Here is a 15,116-nt window from a genome sequence, read left to right as displayed (position 1 = left end):
TCTAGGTTGGTCATAACTTTTCTTCAAAGGAGTAAGTGTTTTTTAATTTCATGGCTGCAGTCACCATCTGCAGTGATTTTGGAGCCCCCCCCAAATAAAGTCAACCACTGTTTCCACTGTTTCCCCATCTATATCCCATGAAGTGATGGGACCAGATGCCATGATCTTCGTTTTCTGAATGTTGAGCATTAAGCCAACTTTTCCACTCTCCTCTTTCACTTTTATCAAGAGGCTCTTTAGTTCTTCTTCGCTTTCTGCCATAAGGGTGGTGTCATCTGCATGTCTGAGGTTATTGATATTTCTCCCAGCAATCTTGATTCCAGCTTGTGCTTCATCCAGCCCAGCATTTTGCATGATGTACTCTGCATATAAGTTAAATAAGCAGGGTGACAATATATAGCCTTGACATACTCCTTATCCTATTTGGAACCAGTCTGTTGTTCCATGTCCAGTTCTAACTATTGCTTCCTGACCTGCATACAGATTTCTCAAGAGGCAGGTCAGGTGGTCTAGCGTTCCCATCTCTTTCAAAATTTTCCACAGTTTGTTGTGATCCACACAGTCAAAGGCTTTGGCATAGTCAGTAAAGCAGAAATAGATGTTTTTCTGGAACTCTCTTGCTTTTTTGAGGATCCAGCGGATGTTGGCAATTTGGTCTCTGGTTCCTCTGCCTCAAGCATGGGGCAGTGGGGGAGTTTGGAGTAGACCACTCTCTCAGACAGAGGTCTCATGTGGTGGTACAGAAGGTACTGTTGACTTGAAACAAGTGCTAGAAAGGGCTCTCTGGTGACTTCCTTTAATTGAGTGCTCATAGCTTTTTTTGTTTTTTTTTAATTGACTGGCAACCGGGCACTGTGGTAGGGACCCTAATCCTTCCCATAAGCTGATGGGGCAGGCTAATCCCCTTGTTACAGACGAGGCGCGGAAGCTTAGACAGTAGCTGAGATCATGGAGCAAACCTGACAAGTGCTGGACCCGGGAACCGAACTCCAGTCTGTCTGGCCCCACGGCCCGTGGCTCTCTGTTGACTGCCAATCTCAGCTCTCACCGGGGCTGAGAGCTGAGATTGGCAGCGGGGGACACCGCTTAAGACTCCTCACTGTCCTTCCCCCCCAAAATGAGGACTCTACTGGGTCGGCACCTCCCAAATCAGAGTGGGCACTGCAGCACTATTTATATGCATTGCTTCATCAGACCAGACGCTACTCAAAATAAGTTAAACAGAAATATCTCTCTGTGTCCTCAGGACCCTGTAATCGGAGACAGTCTCTTGTAAAATGAACTGAGACAGTCTATTTGGGGTGGGGCGGTGGAGACAGAAAATAAAGAACAAAATCAAGAAGAATTCAGTACTGAACATGAAAGAGAGAAGAACAGGGTTACGGCAGCTGTCGGATGTTTGCACAGACTCACAGAGCCATCACCGGCCTTGAGTGGTTTCTGGTGTGGATGGTGGGGCTCTCTCAAGGGAAGGCATCCTTCTCTGTGCCGCCCCATTGGCCCAGGAAGGATGCAGGGGTGCGGTATCTGGATGGACTTTGGAAGTCAGCCCTTGGAAAAGGATTCTGGGAAAGCCAGTCTAAGCTGAGTTGTCAATCAAACATGAAAGGAGGGGAAGAGGGGAAAAGACACAGAGCAAGGAAGGAGATTAAGGACCCGGGCTGGGGAGGGCACTTGGAAGGGCCTGGGTGAGCGCAAGATGGAGCCATTATCTGCAGAGCCATATAAAGTCCAAGGCCTGTCTGTGGTTTGGAAGTGAAAGAAGCCCAGTCAGACTGGCTTAGATTTTTTAAAAAATGGGGCTGGAGAAATATTTATCCCCAACACAAAAGCTCTGAGTGCTTGTGGACTTTGGGCAACACTGGGCTAAGGTGCTCAAGCGACAAAACTCATCTCGTTCCCCTCAATGGGTGGCTTCCTTCTCCATCAGGATTCCCCCACCCCCGGGTCATGGCAAATGGCCCTCCACAACTCCAAACCTAGCATCTCTATCAGAAACACGCCTCTCTTCCCGGAAACTCCAGCAGAGTTTCCAGAGATGCCGTGGCTTGAGTTTCATTCACAGTTTTTAGCAACTGGCAGAGAAACGCGACTGGCATCTGGTCTCTTGATAAAAAGAACTGATAGGAAATATTTTTGAATTCCACAGCACAAAGAAGGAGGTTAGCAAAGCACATTTCTCATTCTGTTTCCATCCCCTGCAATGAAACTGATCCTGCATTTTGGTAGCCTGGGGTTTAAGCTGATTCCATGTGAGTCTTTCAATGTCTGAGTAGAAGGAGGGCTGGGTGGGTGTTCTTGCTGGTAATTAGAACTAGACTCCTAAAGTCCCGAGTTCCCTTGTTTCCTCCTCTTCTATGAGACATCAGCTAGTGCTTTCGTTCTGTAGAGGGCAGGGAGCAGTCCTCTGTGGTTACTGATGGTATCTGTCTACGGCTGAATTCTAGTTCTGCATGTTCCTGGGTGTATGATTTGAGACACATGTGTTAACTTTCCTGAGTTTGAGATTCCTGGATTCTAACCGCCATTTGGTCAGCTTGTTGTGAGGAGATAAAACAATTCAAGTGAAACCACAGCATGGCTCTGGCTACTGTTTACATCGTTCATGCCACTGTACGTTCACCACATCTGTTATCGCATAACCTGTTGAACCAGCTGTCATACTGTGGGTTTGGACATGTATTTTCACTGCCCTAAAAATCCTCTGTGCTCTGCCTGTTCATCCCTCCCTCCCCTCACCCCCGACACACTCTTGGAAACCACTGATCTTTTTATTGTCTCCATAGTTCGGCCTTTTTCATAATGGCACAGAGTTGGAACCATACTGCATGTAGCCTTTTCAGATTGGCTTCTTTCACGTCGTAATATGCATTTAAGGTTCCTCCAGGTCTTTCCATGGCTAGCTGGCTCATTTCTTTGTAGTGATGCATAATCTTCCATTGTCTGGATGGACCACAGTTTATTTATTGATTCACTTGCTGAAGGGCATCTTGGTTGCTTCTGCGTCTTGGAAGTTATACATAAAGTTCTATAAACATCCGTGTGCAGGTTTTTGTGTGGACCTAAGGCTTCAGTTCCTTTAGATAAATACCAAGGAGGGTGGCTGCTGGATCACATGGTAAGAATGTGTTTAGTTTCGTAAGAAAGCACCAGAGTGTCCTCCAAAGTGGCCGCGCCATTCTGCGCTCCCACCAGCAATGACTGAGGGTTCTCGTTGGGCCACAGTCTCGCCTGCATTCGGTGTTGTCAGTCTTTGGACCGTTTTAACAGGTGTGGAGGGGTGTCTCGCTGCTGCTTGAATTTGCATCTCCCCGATGACAGGTGATATGGAATATCTTCCCGTGTGCTTGTTTTCCCTCTGTATATCTTCTTTGGTGAGGGGTCTGTTAAGAACCTCAGCTTATTTTTAAAATCAGGTTGTTTTCCTATTGCTGAGTTTTAAGGGTTTTGGGTTTATTTTGGAGAACTGTTCTTTATCAGATGTATCTTTTGCAAATATTTTCTCCTGATCTATGACGTATCTTTTTATTCTCTTGAAGATTTTGTTTGTTTGTCTATAGTTGGAAGTGCACCACAGAGGGTTCTCCACCATGAAAGTCACAGGAAAACATTGGATCGTGGGAAGCAAAGCAGCGGCACAGAAGCACCCTAGCACTTCTGAGACTAAGTGCGGTAGTTGACCGTGAGGCCGACGCTGTGTCAGCAGGGCAGGGGGCGGGCACTTGGTTCCTCTGCCTGCCCCCACCCTGGCTGCACACTGCTTTCCCTAAGGGCTCTGTCCTCCGCTCCCTCTTCACTTTTCCAGGAGGGTCTCCTGCCCCATTGTCTCTTCTGAGCTAGACTCAGATGTCTTTGACTTCTCCACCCGGGTGTCTTCCAGGCGACTCAGACTCACTCACTATGTCCTGCTTATCGCCCCCACCCCACTCAGTGCCTGGCTCCCAGATGTTCAAACTGGAAGTCTGGTACCATGGGATCTGCAGCTGGGCCACTTGAAAATGTTAGCGTTAGTTGCTCAGCGTATCTGACCCTTTGCAACCCCATGGACAGTAGTGTGCCAGGCTCCTCTGTCCATACTGGAGTGAGTTGCCGTGCCCTCCTCCAGGGGATCTTCCCGACCCAGGGATCGAACCCTAGTCTCCTACATTGCAGGCAGATTCTTTACCGTCTGAACCACCAGGGAAGCCCAAGGACCACTTGACCTCCTTACTGTCTTAGGAAAGATTATCAGCATCTCTCTTTGGATGTTGCACTGACCTCCTTGTTGGTACTTCTGCTCCATCCATCCTTCTCAATAGGGTTTTTGAAATTGCACTAATATAGGTCACTCCCTTGCATGAGGACATCCACTGCTTCCAAGGGCAAAGTCTGACCCCTTTTACTAGGTTACTGACCAAGTCCTTTGACTGCCTTTATTAACATGGATTCTGGCCTTCTGGTCCAGCCTGAATTTTCATCATTGCTTTTACTTCCTCATCTAAATACTTTACTTATTGCTCATAAGTGATCCTGGAAGGGAGGCGGGCTATTCCTGGTGAAGACAACCCTTATCTCCCTGCCTGCTCTCCACCCATCTTTCCCGACTCCGCTCAGGTGTAAGCTCCTCCAGAAAGCCTTCCCTGACTCTCAGGCCTAAGTCAAGTGCTATCAGAGCACTGACCCTACAGAAATGGAAGCATCTAATTGCTTATCTGCGTCCACTATTAGGTCTGAAGCTTCTTGGACAGTGTCCTGTTCTGTGCGCCTGGCACTTAGTAAGTACCTGACCTGCCTTCAGGGCATAACTGAATTGGGGAATAGTTAGACATCAAAGGCCTGGGACCCCTACGCAGTTAATACTGGCCTGTGACATAGGTGTTATACGTGAATGGTTTGAGGTCCAGAGAGGTTAAGTGACTTCCCTGGTTTGCACAGTGAGTCACAGGCAGAACTGGACTCTGAACACAGGGTTCTAAACAGAAGCTCTGTCATTGTGCCAGCTGCTGCAGGAATAGTCAATGGCCCTGAAGGTGCTCGGTCTGTGGTGACTGAGGAGGACTTTTGCAGGTCTTGAATCCAGGAGGCAGGCTCCCCAGCACTCTCCAGGCAGCTGGCCTCTTGGGCTTCCATAGAGACAGAAGCCAGCCAGCTCCCTCTGCCCTTCTGCCCCTGCAAGTGCGGTCTTCATCAGACAGCACAGCAGAGGCTCAGAAGGACCCGGCTCAGTGTCCTGGACACAGCCACGCCAGGCTTTCCTGTCTCCACCAGATTCCTGCCCAGAGCTTCGTCCGTCGCCCCAGCAACACATCCGCGGTGCCTCACTCCACGCAGTCTCCACCCTCCGTGGGCAGCGGCCAGACCCTCTGCAGCAGGCAGAGCTCGCACTTTGTCCAGGCTGCCTCGCGATGTGCCAGATCTCATTTTCTCCCTCTAAATTGTCTTCTGCTCAGTGTCTTTTCTCCCCCACCTCTGAGTCCCTGAATAGGGAAGGCTGGTTACTATGGCGATGGGCTGGCTCGTGGAAGGAACTCAGCTCAGTAAATTAATTGCTGGACTTTTTGGAGACTAATGGCATAGCCCTGCCTCCTAGGGACAGGGTGTGGCCTGCGTCGTGCCCACTTGGCAGCCAAGTCCTAGACAGAGCTGGTGAGAGAAGTAGAATCGTGGTACCCATGCTTGCTGGTGGGGAAGCAGGGCACACAGATCTCACCAGGTACAGTGGCTGTGTCCCTGGTCTGTGCCAGTATCTCTGCAGCATGCTTTGTAGAAACGACTTCATGGAACCCTCACAGCATCCCCTATGGAGTAGGGGTGATCCCCTCTTTTGATGGAGATGCGATGCTCATTTAGTGGCTCCTGAGCATAATGGTGCCTTACCTAGCCTGCCTCCTCATGGGCATTTTGCTATGAACACTCATTCATTCTCTTCCCTACAACATCTTCCAGAAGACAGAAGTACAGGGAACATTTCCTATCTCATTCTGTGATGCCAACATGATCCTAATCCCAAATAAAGGCATTCGAGAAGAGAAAATGGCACACCAATATCTCTCGTGAGACTCAACGCAAAAACTCTCAACAAGATATTAGCAAATAAATATGACAGTGAATAAAGGGAGTTCTAGGTCATGGCCAAACAGAGTGTATCCCAGGCATGCAAGGATGGTTCAATGTTTGGAAATCACTTAATGGAATCCATCACACAACAACCAGAGAAGACCCTTCTCTGTCCTCTGGAGGATGCACGACTTGGTTTTGGCTATATCCATGTTGTCTCTGTGCTTAAGAAAGAAGGGTTTCTCCAGCCAGATCCCAACATCCTGAGAAGCCCTGTTATGCTTGATTATACCTATGCGCCTGTGTTTGCCTGGGACTAAATCCCGGCTACTGGGTGTGTGTCAGGGGCAGGTTCCTGAGCCCTTTGTGCCTCAGTTTCTTAATCTGTAAAATGGGTCTCATGATACCTGCCTTCCAGATTAAATGAGTTATTATGTATCAAGTCCTGCAAATGACTCTTGGCGTTTAGTAAGCATGTGATATATGTTAAAAAGGTGAGTGTTGGAGAGTGTGGATTTTGGTCATTCAGGCCTGACAGCAGGTCCAGCTCCGACTTTACTGGCCTGGGTGCCTAGCAAAATTGTCTGTGCTCCCTGATCCCAGATTTGTCTTCAGGAGGGTGGGGCTCGCAGTACTGCCTTGCAGAGAAGATGTTGCTAAAAGGGGCCTGGCTTGCAGCACACACATTTCCCCAGCCTTTTCTTTAGAGGACCAGACAGCAAGACTGAATTTTCAACTCCACACATATTCACCGGGACAGAGCTCAGCACAGACTGGCCCTGGGGGAGCTTGCTGTGTTGCTGCCGCTGCTAAGTCGATTCCGTCATGTCTGACTCTGTTCGACCCCAGAGACGGCAGCCCACCAGGTTCCCCCGTCCCTGGGATTCTCCAGGCAAGAACACTGGAGTGGGTTGTCATTTCCTTCTCCAATGCATGAAAGTAAAAAGTGAAAGTGAGGTCGCTCAGCCATGCCCGACTCTTAGTGACCCCATGGACTGCAGCCTACCAGGCTCCTCCATCCATGGGATTTTCCCATGGAAAGAGTACTGGAGCGGGGTGCCATTGCCTAAGGAATAGTTATTTCTGAGTCCTGTGGACCTGCTTTCACATGCAGCTCTACCCTTCACCAGCTGGGTGTGCTGGGGGCATCTCCCTGCTTGTCAGCCTTGGCTTGCTGGCCTGTGAATGGGGGATGCAGGTGTCCACACCATGGTGCTGTTCTAGAGATGGGACCTATGATATGTGCAGCGTGGAGGCTCTCCAGTGACGCCGGGTTTTACCCAGGTAAGGGACCCTTGGGCTTCCCAGGTGGCGCTAGTGGTAAAGAACCCACCTGCCAATGCAGGTAGAAGTAAAAGACACAGGTCCAGTCCCTGAGTCGGGAAGATCCCCTGGAGGAGGGCATGGCAACCCACTCCAGGATTCTTTCCTGGAGGATCCCATGGACAGAGGAGCCTGGAGGGCTGCAGTCCACAGGGTCACAAAGAGTTGGACACGGCTGAAGTGGCATAGCATGCACACGTGCACAGGATGGTGATGGGCTGAAGAAGCACGTGTGGTCGGAGTCCCTGCCCTGGCTTCTGCTACTGACATGGCCTTAAGGTTGTGCTAAGGCTTTACTTGCAGGTTTCTTTTTTTTAAGGTTTGTTTTTGCTTTCACTGAGTCTTTGTCACTGCACCAGCTTTCTCTAGCTGCAGTGAGTGGGGGCTGCTCTCTAGTTGCTGTGGGCTGGCTTCTCATTGCAGTGGCTTCTCCTGTTGCAGAGCGCAGGCTCTAGGTGCACGGGCTCAGCAGCTGTGGCTCTCTGGCTCTAGGGTGCTGGCTCAGTAGTTGTGCACATGGGCTCAGTTGCCTTGTAGCATGTGGGATCTTCCCGGAGCAGGGATCAAACCTGTGTCCCCTGCATTGGCAGGTGGATTCTTAACCGCTGGGTCACCGGGGAAGCCCTTACTTGCAGTTTTCTTGTTTAATCCCCTTGCAGCAACCCTGTAAGGTGGTTTGTTCGTATCTCACTCCTCAGTGAGGATGCTAAGGCGCAGAAAGTTTAGGTCGCTCTCTGAGATTGCAGAGTTGGTGATTGACGGAGATTTGCACCACCAGGCACTCTGGGTTGAGGCTCTGCCTCCTGACCTCCTGGCGAGGTCTGCCCCAATCTACATCTGACCCCATCGACCGAAGCTGCTTTTCTCTTAGTGGTGCTGGTGGGTGATGGAGCTGTGAGAGGACTGAGCGTGCTGACCTGCAGCCTGGGATGTGGGGTCAGGCAGTCCTCAGCCCAGTGTGGGGATGCTCCTGGGCTGTTACAGAATCTGCTGCCTGTTTCACAGTTAGGCCAACCAGTCCACCCTCACTAGAGAGAACCACTCCTGAGATCTCTTCTTCTTATAAGGACACTAATTTATCGTGGTGAACACAACCTCATGACCTCATCTAAACCTAAGTATCTTCCAAAAGGGGCTTCCCAGGTGACTCAGCCCATAAAAAATCTGCCTACAGTGAAGGAGACCTGGGTTCGATCCCTGGGTTGGGAAGATCCCCTGAAGGAGGGCATGGCAACCCAGTCCAGGATTCTTGCCTGGAGAATCCCATGGACAGAGGGCTACAGTCCATGGGTCGCAAAGAGTCAGACACAACTGAGCAACTACCACACACACAGTTTCCAACGACCCCGCTTCCAAACACCATCACACTTGGGATTGAGGTTTCAACACGTGAATTTGGGGGGGACTTGATTTAGTCCAGAGAAAAATGCCTGGACAAACATTTGTAGATGGTAGGTGAAGAGAAAGGGAGGGTGGGAAGTTGCCAGGAGGGACCACTCAGTATGCCCCAGGATCCACTGGGCCCTCCATTCCCCTAAACTGTCATCTGAATTAAGTGTCCTGTGGATGCTGTGACAAATCATAGAACAATTTAAGCAATGCAGATTTATTATCTTAAAGTGCTCAAGATCAGAATTCCAAAATGGGTCTTACTGGGCTAAAATTAAGGGGTTGGCAGGGCTGTCCCCTTCGAAGTCCAGAGGGGAGAATTCAGTCCTTGCCTCTTCCAGCTTCCAGAGGTCACTTGCATTCCTTGGCTCGTGGACCCTTTCTCTGTCCTCAGAGCCAACAATGGCTGAGCAAGTCTTTCTTAGGTTGCCATCTCTCTGTGTTCTGACCCAGATTCTTCCTTTTGTAAAGATCCTTGTGATTACATGGAGCCTACCCAGATACTCCAGGTTATCTCCATATTTTAAGGTCAGGCGATTAGCTATGTGTTTTTGTTTTTTTTTTAGCATTAACTTATTGTTTTTTTTCATTTCCTTATGTATTTATTGGCTGTCCTGGGTCTTTGCTGCGGTGTGTAGGCTTCTCCAGTTGCAGCGCACAGCCTCTCTAGCTATGTGTGTGGGCTCAGCAGTTGTGGCACACAGATTTAGTTGCCCTGTGGCATGTGGGATCTTCATTCCTCAACCAGGGATTGAATCCATGTCCCTGGTGTTGGAAGACAAATTCTTAACCACTGGCCCACCAAGGAAGTCATGATTTGCAATCTTAATTCCACCTGTATCTGTCATTCTTCCTTGCTATGTAGCATAACATATTCACAGAGATAAGGATATGGACATCATTTATAAGGTTTATTGTAATCAAAAGTATATAACATAACATTTACCATTTTAAGTGTGTGACTCAGTAGCATCAGGTTCATTCAGATATTATATAAACATCAGCACTATTTCTGGAACATTTTCATCACCCCAGACAGAAACCCTATAACCATAAAGCAGTAACAGAAGATGTCTTACTGCGTATTTAGGCCTTTCTTTAATTCCGTTCAGCAGTGACTTGTGGTTTTCAGTGTACAAGTCTTGCACCTCCTTGGTTCAGTTTATTCCTAAGTATTTTATGCTATTTTTTGATGCTGTTGTAAATAAAATTCTTTTCCTTAATTTCTCTATGGATTGTTCATTGCTCCTGGACAGAAATACAGCAGATTTTTGAATGTTGTTTTTTTTTTCATTCTGCAACTTTGCTGAGTTTGTTTATTGGTTCTAATGGCTTTTTGTGAGTTTTTAGGGTTTCTTACACGTGGTAACTATCATCTCACCTTCTCCTGAAATGGTCACAGGACAATCCCCCTCCTGTTCCTGAGCCCCCATAAACACCCCCTTCCCTCTCTCAGTGTCATTGAGCCTACCTTGCCTGGGCCTATGTCTTACCTGTCTCCCAGGTGTCCGTGAGTATGGATTTGGTGACATTCATCTGCCTGCCCTCAGAACCTGTCACATGAGGGCCACTGGCAAATATTTGTGAGTGAATAAATGAATGGTAACATCTATAAGCAGTTTCCTTTACCTGGATCTTGGTGTTCTCAATGACAAACAGTTTTTGAAATGGCCATCCACGTGAAAATAAAATACACAAAATGGGAAATCATTTAGCTAATAAACCTCAATGGATCAAAGAAATGCATTGAAAGCAAGAAGGGATGTTGAGTTAGCCAAGATCAAAGGAATGGTGCCAATCTGTGTGGCCAGGTACGCAGTGAGAGGGGCACCCACACATGCACTCTGACACTGCTGGGGGCAGTGAAAACAGGGCAGCCTTTTTGCAAAGCAGTTTGACAGTTCTTACCAGGGCCCTTTCAAAACCCATAGGACGGACGCCCCAAGTGTTTTCCTACAAATCTATTGTAAGAAAATAGCTGAGTATGGGCAAAGAGATGTCCTCTTGTGACATGCTAAACAAATAAAGCAGCCTATTAATGTCTAAAAGTAGAAAATACGATCAGAATAATGACGTTAGTGTCACAGGTCAGAGCCTTAGGGAGCAGATAACAGGAGGCCTGCGGGTTCTTAATTAATTTGCATCTGCTAATGGATGGATGGGGACCGGAGAGATGGATGAATCAGGGAACAGGAGGTAACACTGAGCTTTGATCTTAGAAAGTCACACCTTTGGCTGTGTGAAAAGTTGAGTCTCAGCAGTGAAGAGGGTTGGGAGGCTGGGTCTGGGGAATTCCTCCCCTGAGGGGGTCCAGAGGTTACTTCTGCAGCTTCTTAGCTCAAGGGCCCTCCTGTAAAGATGTTCTTTCTCCACACAGGACATGTTCCAGTAGACCCTCACGGTGTCTCTTCCTGGCCAAGAAATGCTGGTTCCCAAGCACGAGAGAGCCATGGGCCACCTGAGAGGGAGCGTCGTGGCCGGCCTCCTGTGGATGCTGCTGCTTTGGAGCGGGGACCGCAGCTGTCAGGCCCAGAGGGCAGGTAGGGCCATAGGCGGAATACAGAGCAGTGGGTGTGTGTCCATGTGTGTGTGGGTGTGGGCCGGGGGTGAGCTAGTGCCAGGGGGTGTGAGAGTGTGGGTCATCCCAGGTGTGGTGTCCACTGTCCCCCAGCCAGTGTGAGTCATAATCAGCCATGCCACTGGGGCGTGTACACGTGTGTGAGAGTGAACACACATCTGAGGTCGATCATACAACGTGTTGAGGCTGTGTCTCTGTTGACCACATACATGGTGTGGGGACAGCAGTGGGGTTAGCGTCCTGCTGCCTCATCTGGTTCCTGAGAGGACCTTGGGCCACAGCCCAAGGGGCACTGAGTGCCCTGGAGTCCAGCCTAAAGGGGTGGACGGGACAGTGAGCGGCCAGAAAGTGGGGAAGTTAGGAGCAGAAACAGCCCGGGCGGGAGAGGTGAGAAGTGACAGAACGGCTTGCCCACCTGTCCGAGGGCCTCCTGGGAGGAGTCATGGTCCGTGGGAGACCTGGGGAAGGAGTCAGGGACGGGAGCGGCTTGGGCTGTCACGGCACCCAGCCCCGAGCCTGCATGCCAGGTCTGCGGTACACAGCTGGACCTGGTCTCAGGGAGAGAACTGCCGCTGGATGGCTGGGTGTGAAATGCTGCCCCATTTTACAGACAAGATGCACAGTATTGGATAAAAACTACGTAAACCGCAAGGATTTACTGTGCAGTCCAGGGGACTATATTCAGGATCTTGTAGTGACTTATAATGGAAAAGAATTTTTAAAAAGACTATAGATTGATACATAAATATGCATAAGCAGATCACTTTGCTCTAAGCCCTGAAAATAACACAATATTGTAAATCAACTATGCTTTGATTTTTTTAAAACATTGAAAAAAAAAAAAAGAGAGCCCCCCCCCCCATGCCCCACCCACTGTGAGGTTGAACGAATGGGCAGGGTTGAGCTAGAGTCAGGCTGTTTATCTGGGCCCTCCAAAGAAGAGGAAAAACAAACAACAACCCCCCAAGGCTTGTGTTTCTCCATCACTTTACAAGGGTCTATTCTGCCTGCGACTCACAAAGCTGGGGTAGCTAGACAGACAGTGATGAGTGTGGACATCTTGTTTTCCGTGTGGGGAACACGGGCCTTCCGAGGAGATTTCTGTGCCCCCAGGACAGCTGCAAGTGCCCAGTTGGCACCAGGATTATCAAATTCAGAAGTGGGAAGGCCCGAGGACCTTCTGTCTCCACCCCCATTTCATGGAGTGGAAAGCAGTCTGTGGGGTCACAGGGCCCCTGTGAGTGGCAGGACCGAAGCCAGAAACCAGGGCCCCTCCCGCCTCATTGCCCTTCATTCTCACCTTCCTGCAACCGCACCTGTGCCCTGGCCTCCAGAGAAAGTGGCCCCGTGGTGAGGCCTCCCGCACGAGTGAACCTTCTGCCGCCTGCAACCACATTACCTCAAGGGTTAGAGCCGTGGGCAGCAATCACCCTGATCAGGCTTGGACATCATGGTCCCAAAGGCAAAAGGATGACCTTTGTGTCCAGGGCAAAAACTCCCCAGGAGTTTTCTCTGAGTGCACACATCTGGGCAAACACACTTCAAAAGCTCTGATCCTGTTAGGGGATCCGTTCTGCGAAGGCAGGGGTTCACCTCGGCTTCTCAGCCGATTGGACTTGGATTTTAAAAAACTAGAGGGGAAGGTAGACGTGGAAAATTCAAGGGGAGCACTGGAGCAGGGTGGGATGAGGATGTGTGCGTGTGTGTTTAAATATACCTAGCTATATTATTTTTGAACTTAATGCATTGTGTATTGTGTAAATGCAAGATCAGGACTACATAGAACTACAAGGTAATACAATTCGCTCATGGCTCTGCTTGCCAGAAAGAAGCAATGGTTCTTTTCGTAGCTTCTGTCCTCAATACGCAGTTGTGTACATGCACATGCACACACAGACACACACACACATGCTTTTCATACCTAGTGATAGATGATAGAGTGAAAAATGTATCCACATTGGTAAATGTGGCAATGGTAGAGTGGAAGGTGTATCCACGTTGGTAAATACGGCCATCACTGTGGTGGCCGCCTAGCATTCCATTGAATGATGCAGGCGGAATATTATTTAAGTGGTCCTTATGCGTACCCATGAAGGCAGGCTCCGGGATTTTGCTTGGCAATGCTGCCATGAACTTCCTTACAGCTTTACTTTTGCCCTTTCTATTTATCTGCTGGTTTTCTTTAAGTAAATCACTGAATCTGGAATTGGCGGATTCAAAGATACAAGGCTTTTAGGGCTCTGAGGATGGGGGTGACAAACCCCAGACTCACTCCTTGAGCCCATAAAGGCATTCTCCTTATATCCTCACTGGCCACCACAGTCAATATTTTTTACTTTTGCCAACTGGACGTTTTAACACAGTGAGATCTCTCTTTTTTAAAAAAAAAAAAAATTTATTTTCACTGATCAACTGTCTGTGCCAGGTATTTCCAGAAGCCTGATCCGCTGCTCCCGTTGTCATGGCCAAGACTCAGATTCTGGAAAAATCGAGGCAAGGGCATTTTGATGATTCCCCTGTCTACTTGGGCAGCACTTTGAAGTTTAGAAAACACTTTTCTTCCTATTATCTAACTGTAAAATGGGGACCAGCAAGCTCTCTGCACAGGGTTGCCCTGTGGATCAGAAATAAATTATAGTGCTGCATTTTATTTAATCAAAAGTGTCATATAGCTTATATAAAGTTTATATTTGTAAAGATATGAGCCTATTTTTATAAAGCACCGTAGACTTTCTAAAATATATGAATGCAATCCATTTTATATGATTTCTAATAGTGAGACACTGTGAACTGTTTAACTCTCTGACAGGAGAGGACTGGCTAAATAAATTATGTTCATCCCTGTGGCGGAATCTCTGCAGCCATGGAAACCAGCATTATCACACTGGAAATGGGCTCCTGGCCTATCACTGGATGCTGGGAACCAGCTTATATATCAGTGCCACGGGTACAGGCCCGCTTCTGCCAACAGCATAGATAAATACACCGTGGGTTAGCAGTAGTTATCTCTGCCCAGATGGAAATATGAGCATTTGAAGATTTTTTGGATTGCCTTTTGCAGGTCTGAAAGACAATGAAGTCACTTTTGAACCAACATAGTAGGAGGAGTTAAAGAAACTGACAACAGTAGTCAGCACTGTTACATGACTGTTATGCACTTACATGGATATATCTGTAACCTATATATAATCATATATGCTTATACACAGTACATAATATATAATATATAATTATGTTATTCACTTGTATAAATACATGTAGACTGTATATATAATTATCTATAGTATATAATATATACTTATATGTTATTCACTATATATATATGTGAGTGTACATATTAACTATATACGTAGTCAGGTGAACTTCACAGCAATCTTGGGGAGACTCCCCATCAGATAGCCTTTAGGGAACCAAGGTTGGGGCTTTAAGGCGGCAGCCCAGCCTCGCTTCACCCCGCGGAGCGGGCGGGGCCTGGAGGCAGGTCTGGGGGACCCAGATGACCACGCTTCCAGCCCCCTGCAAGGACCCTGCCTTTCCCGTTGCCCCTGTAGGTTGCAAAACTGTCCACTATGACCTGGTGTTCGTGCTGGACTCCTCCTCGAGCGTGGGCAAAGAGAACTTTGAGAAGGTCCGGCAGTGGGTGGCCAACCTGGTGGACACGTTCGAGGTGGGCCCGGAGCGCACGCGGGTGGGCGTGGTGCGCTACAGCGACCGCCCGGCCACAGCCTTCGAGCTGGGCCGCTTCGGCTCGCGGGCTGCGGTGCGCGCGGCGGCGCGGCAGCTGGCCTAC

The 15,116-nt window shown here is 48.7% G+C and overlaps 1 protein-coding gene across 1 annotated transcript in view; it reads left to right on the top strand.

Moving 5' to 3' along the window:
• Positions 1-15,116, top strand: part of COL22A1 (collagen, type XXII, alpha 1) — a 226,139-nt gene that overhangs the window by 11,571 nt on the left and 199,452 nt on the right. The window contains exons 2-3 of the mRNA XM_010834806.1: positions 11,126-11,288; positions 14,878-15,086. Of these exons, the coding sequence (XP_010833108.1) occupies positions 11,171-11,288; positions 14,878-15,086 (327 nt within the window). The 5' untranslated portion in view covers positions 11,126-11,170. The remainder of the gene's footprint in view (positions 1-11,125; positions 11,289-14,877; positions 15,087-15,116) is intronic.

The sequence above is a fragment of the Bison bison genome, unplaced genomic scaffold (genome assembly GCF_000754665.1).
Source record: "Bison bison bison isolate TAMUID 2011002044 unplaced genomic scaffold, Bison_UMD1.0 scf7180017864036, whole genome shotgun sequence".
NCBI classification, from domain to species: domain Eukaryota; kingdom Metazoa; phylum Chordata; class Mammalia; order Artiodactyla; family Bovidae; genus Bison; species Bison bison.
Note: the sequence above shows the minus strand (reverse complement) of the source record. Positions and strands in the feature narration are given on the sequence as shown.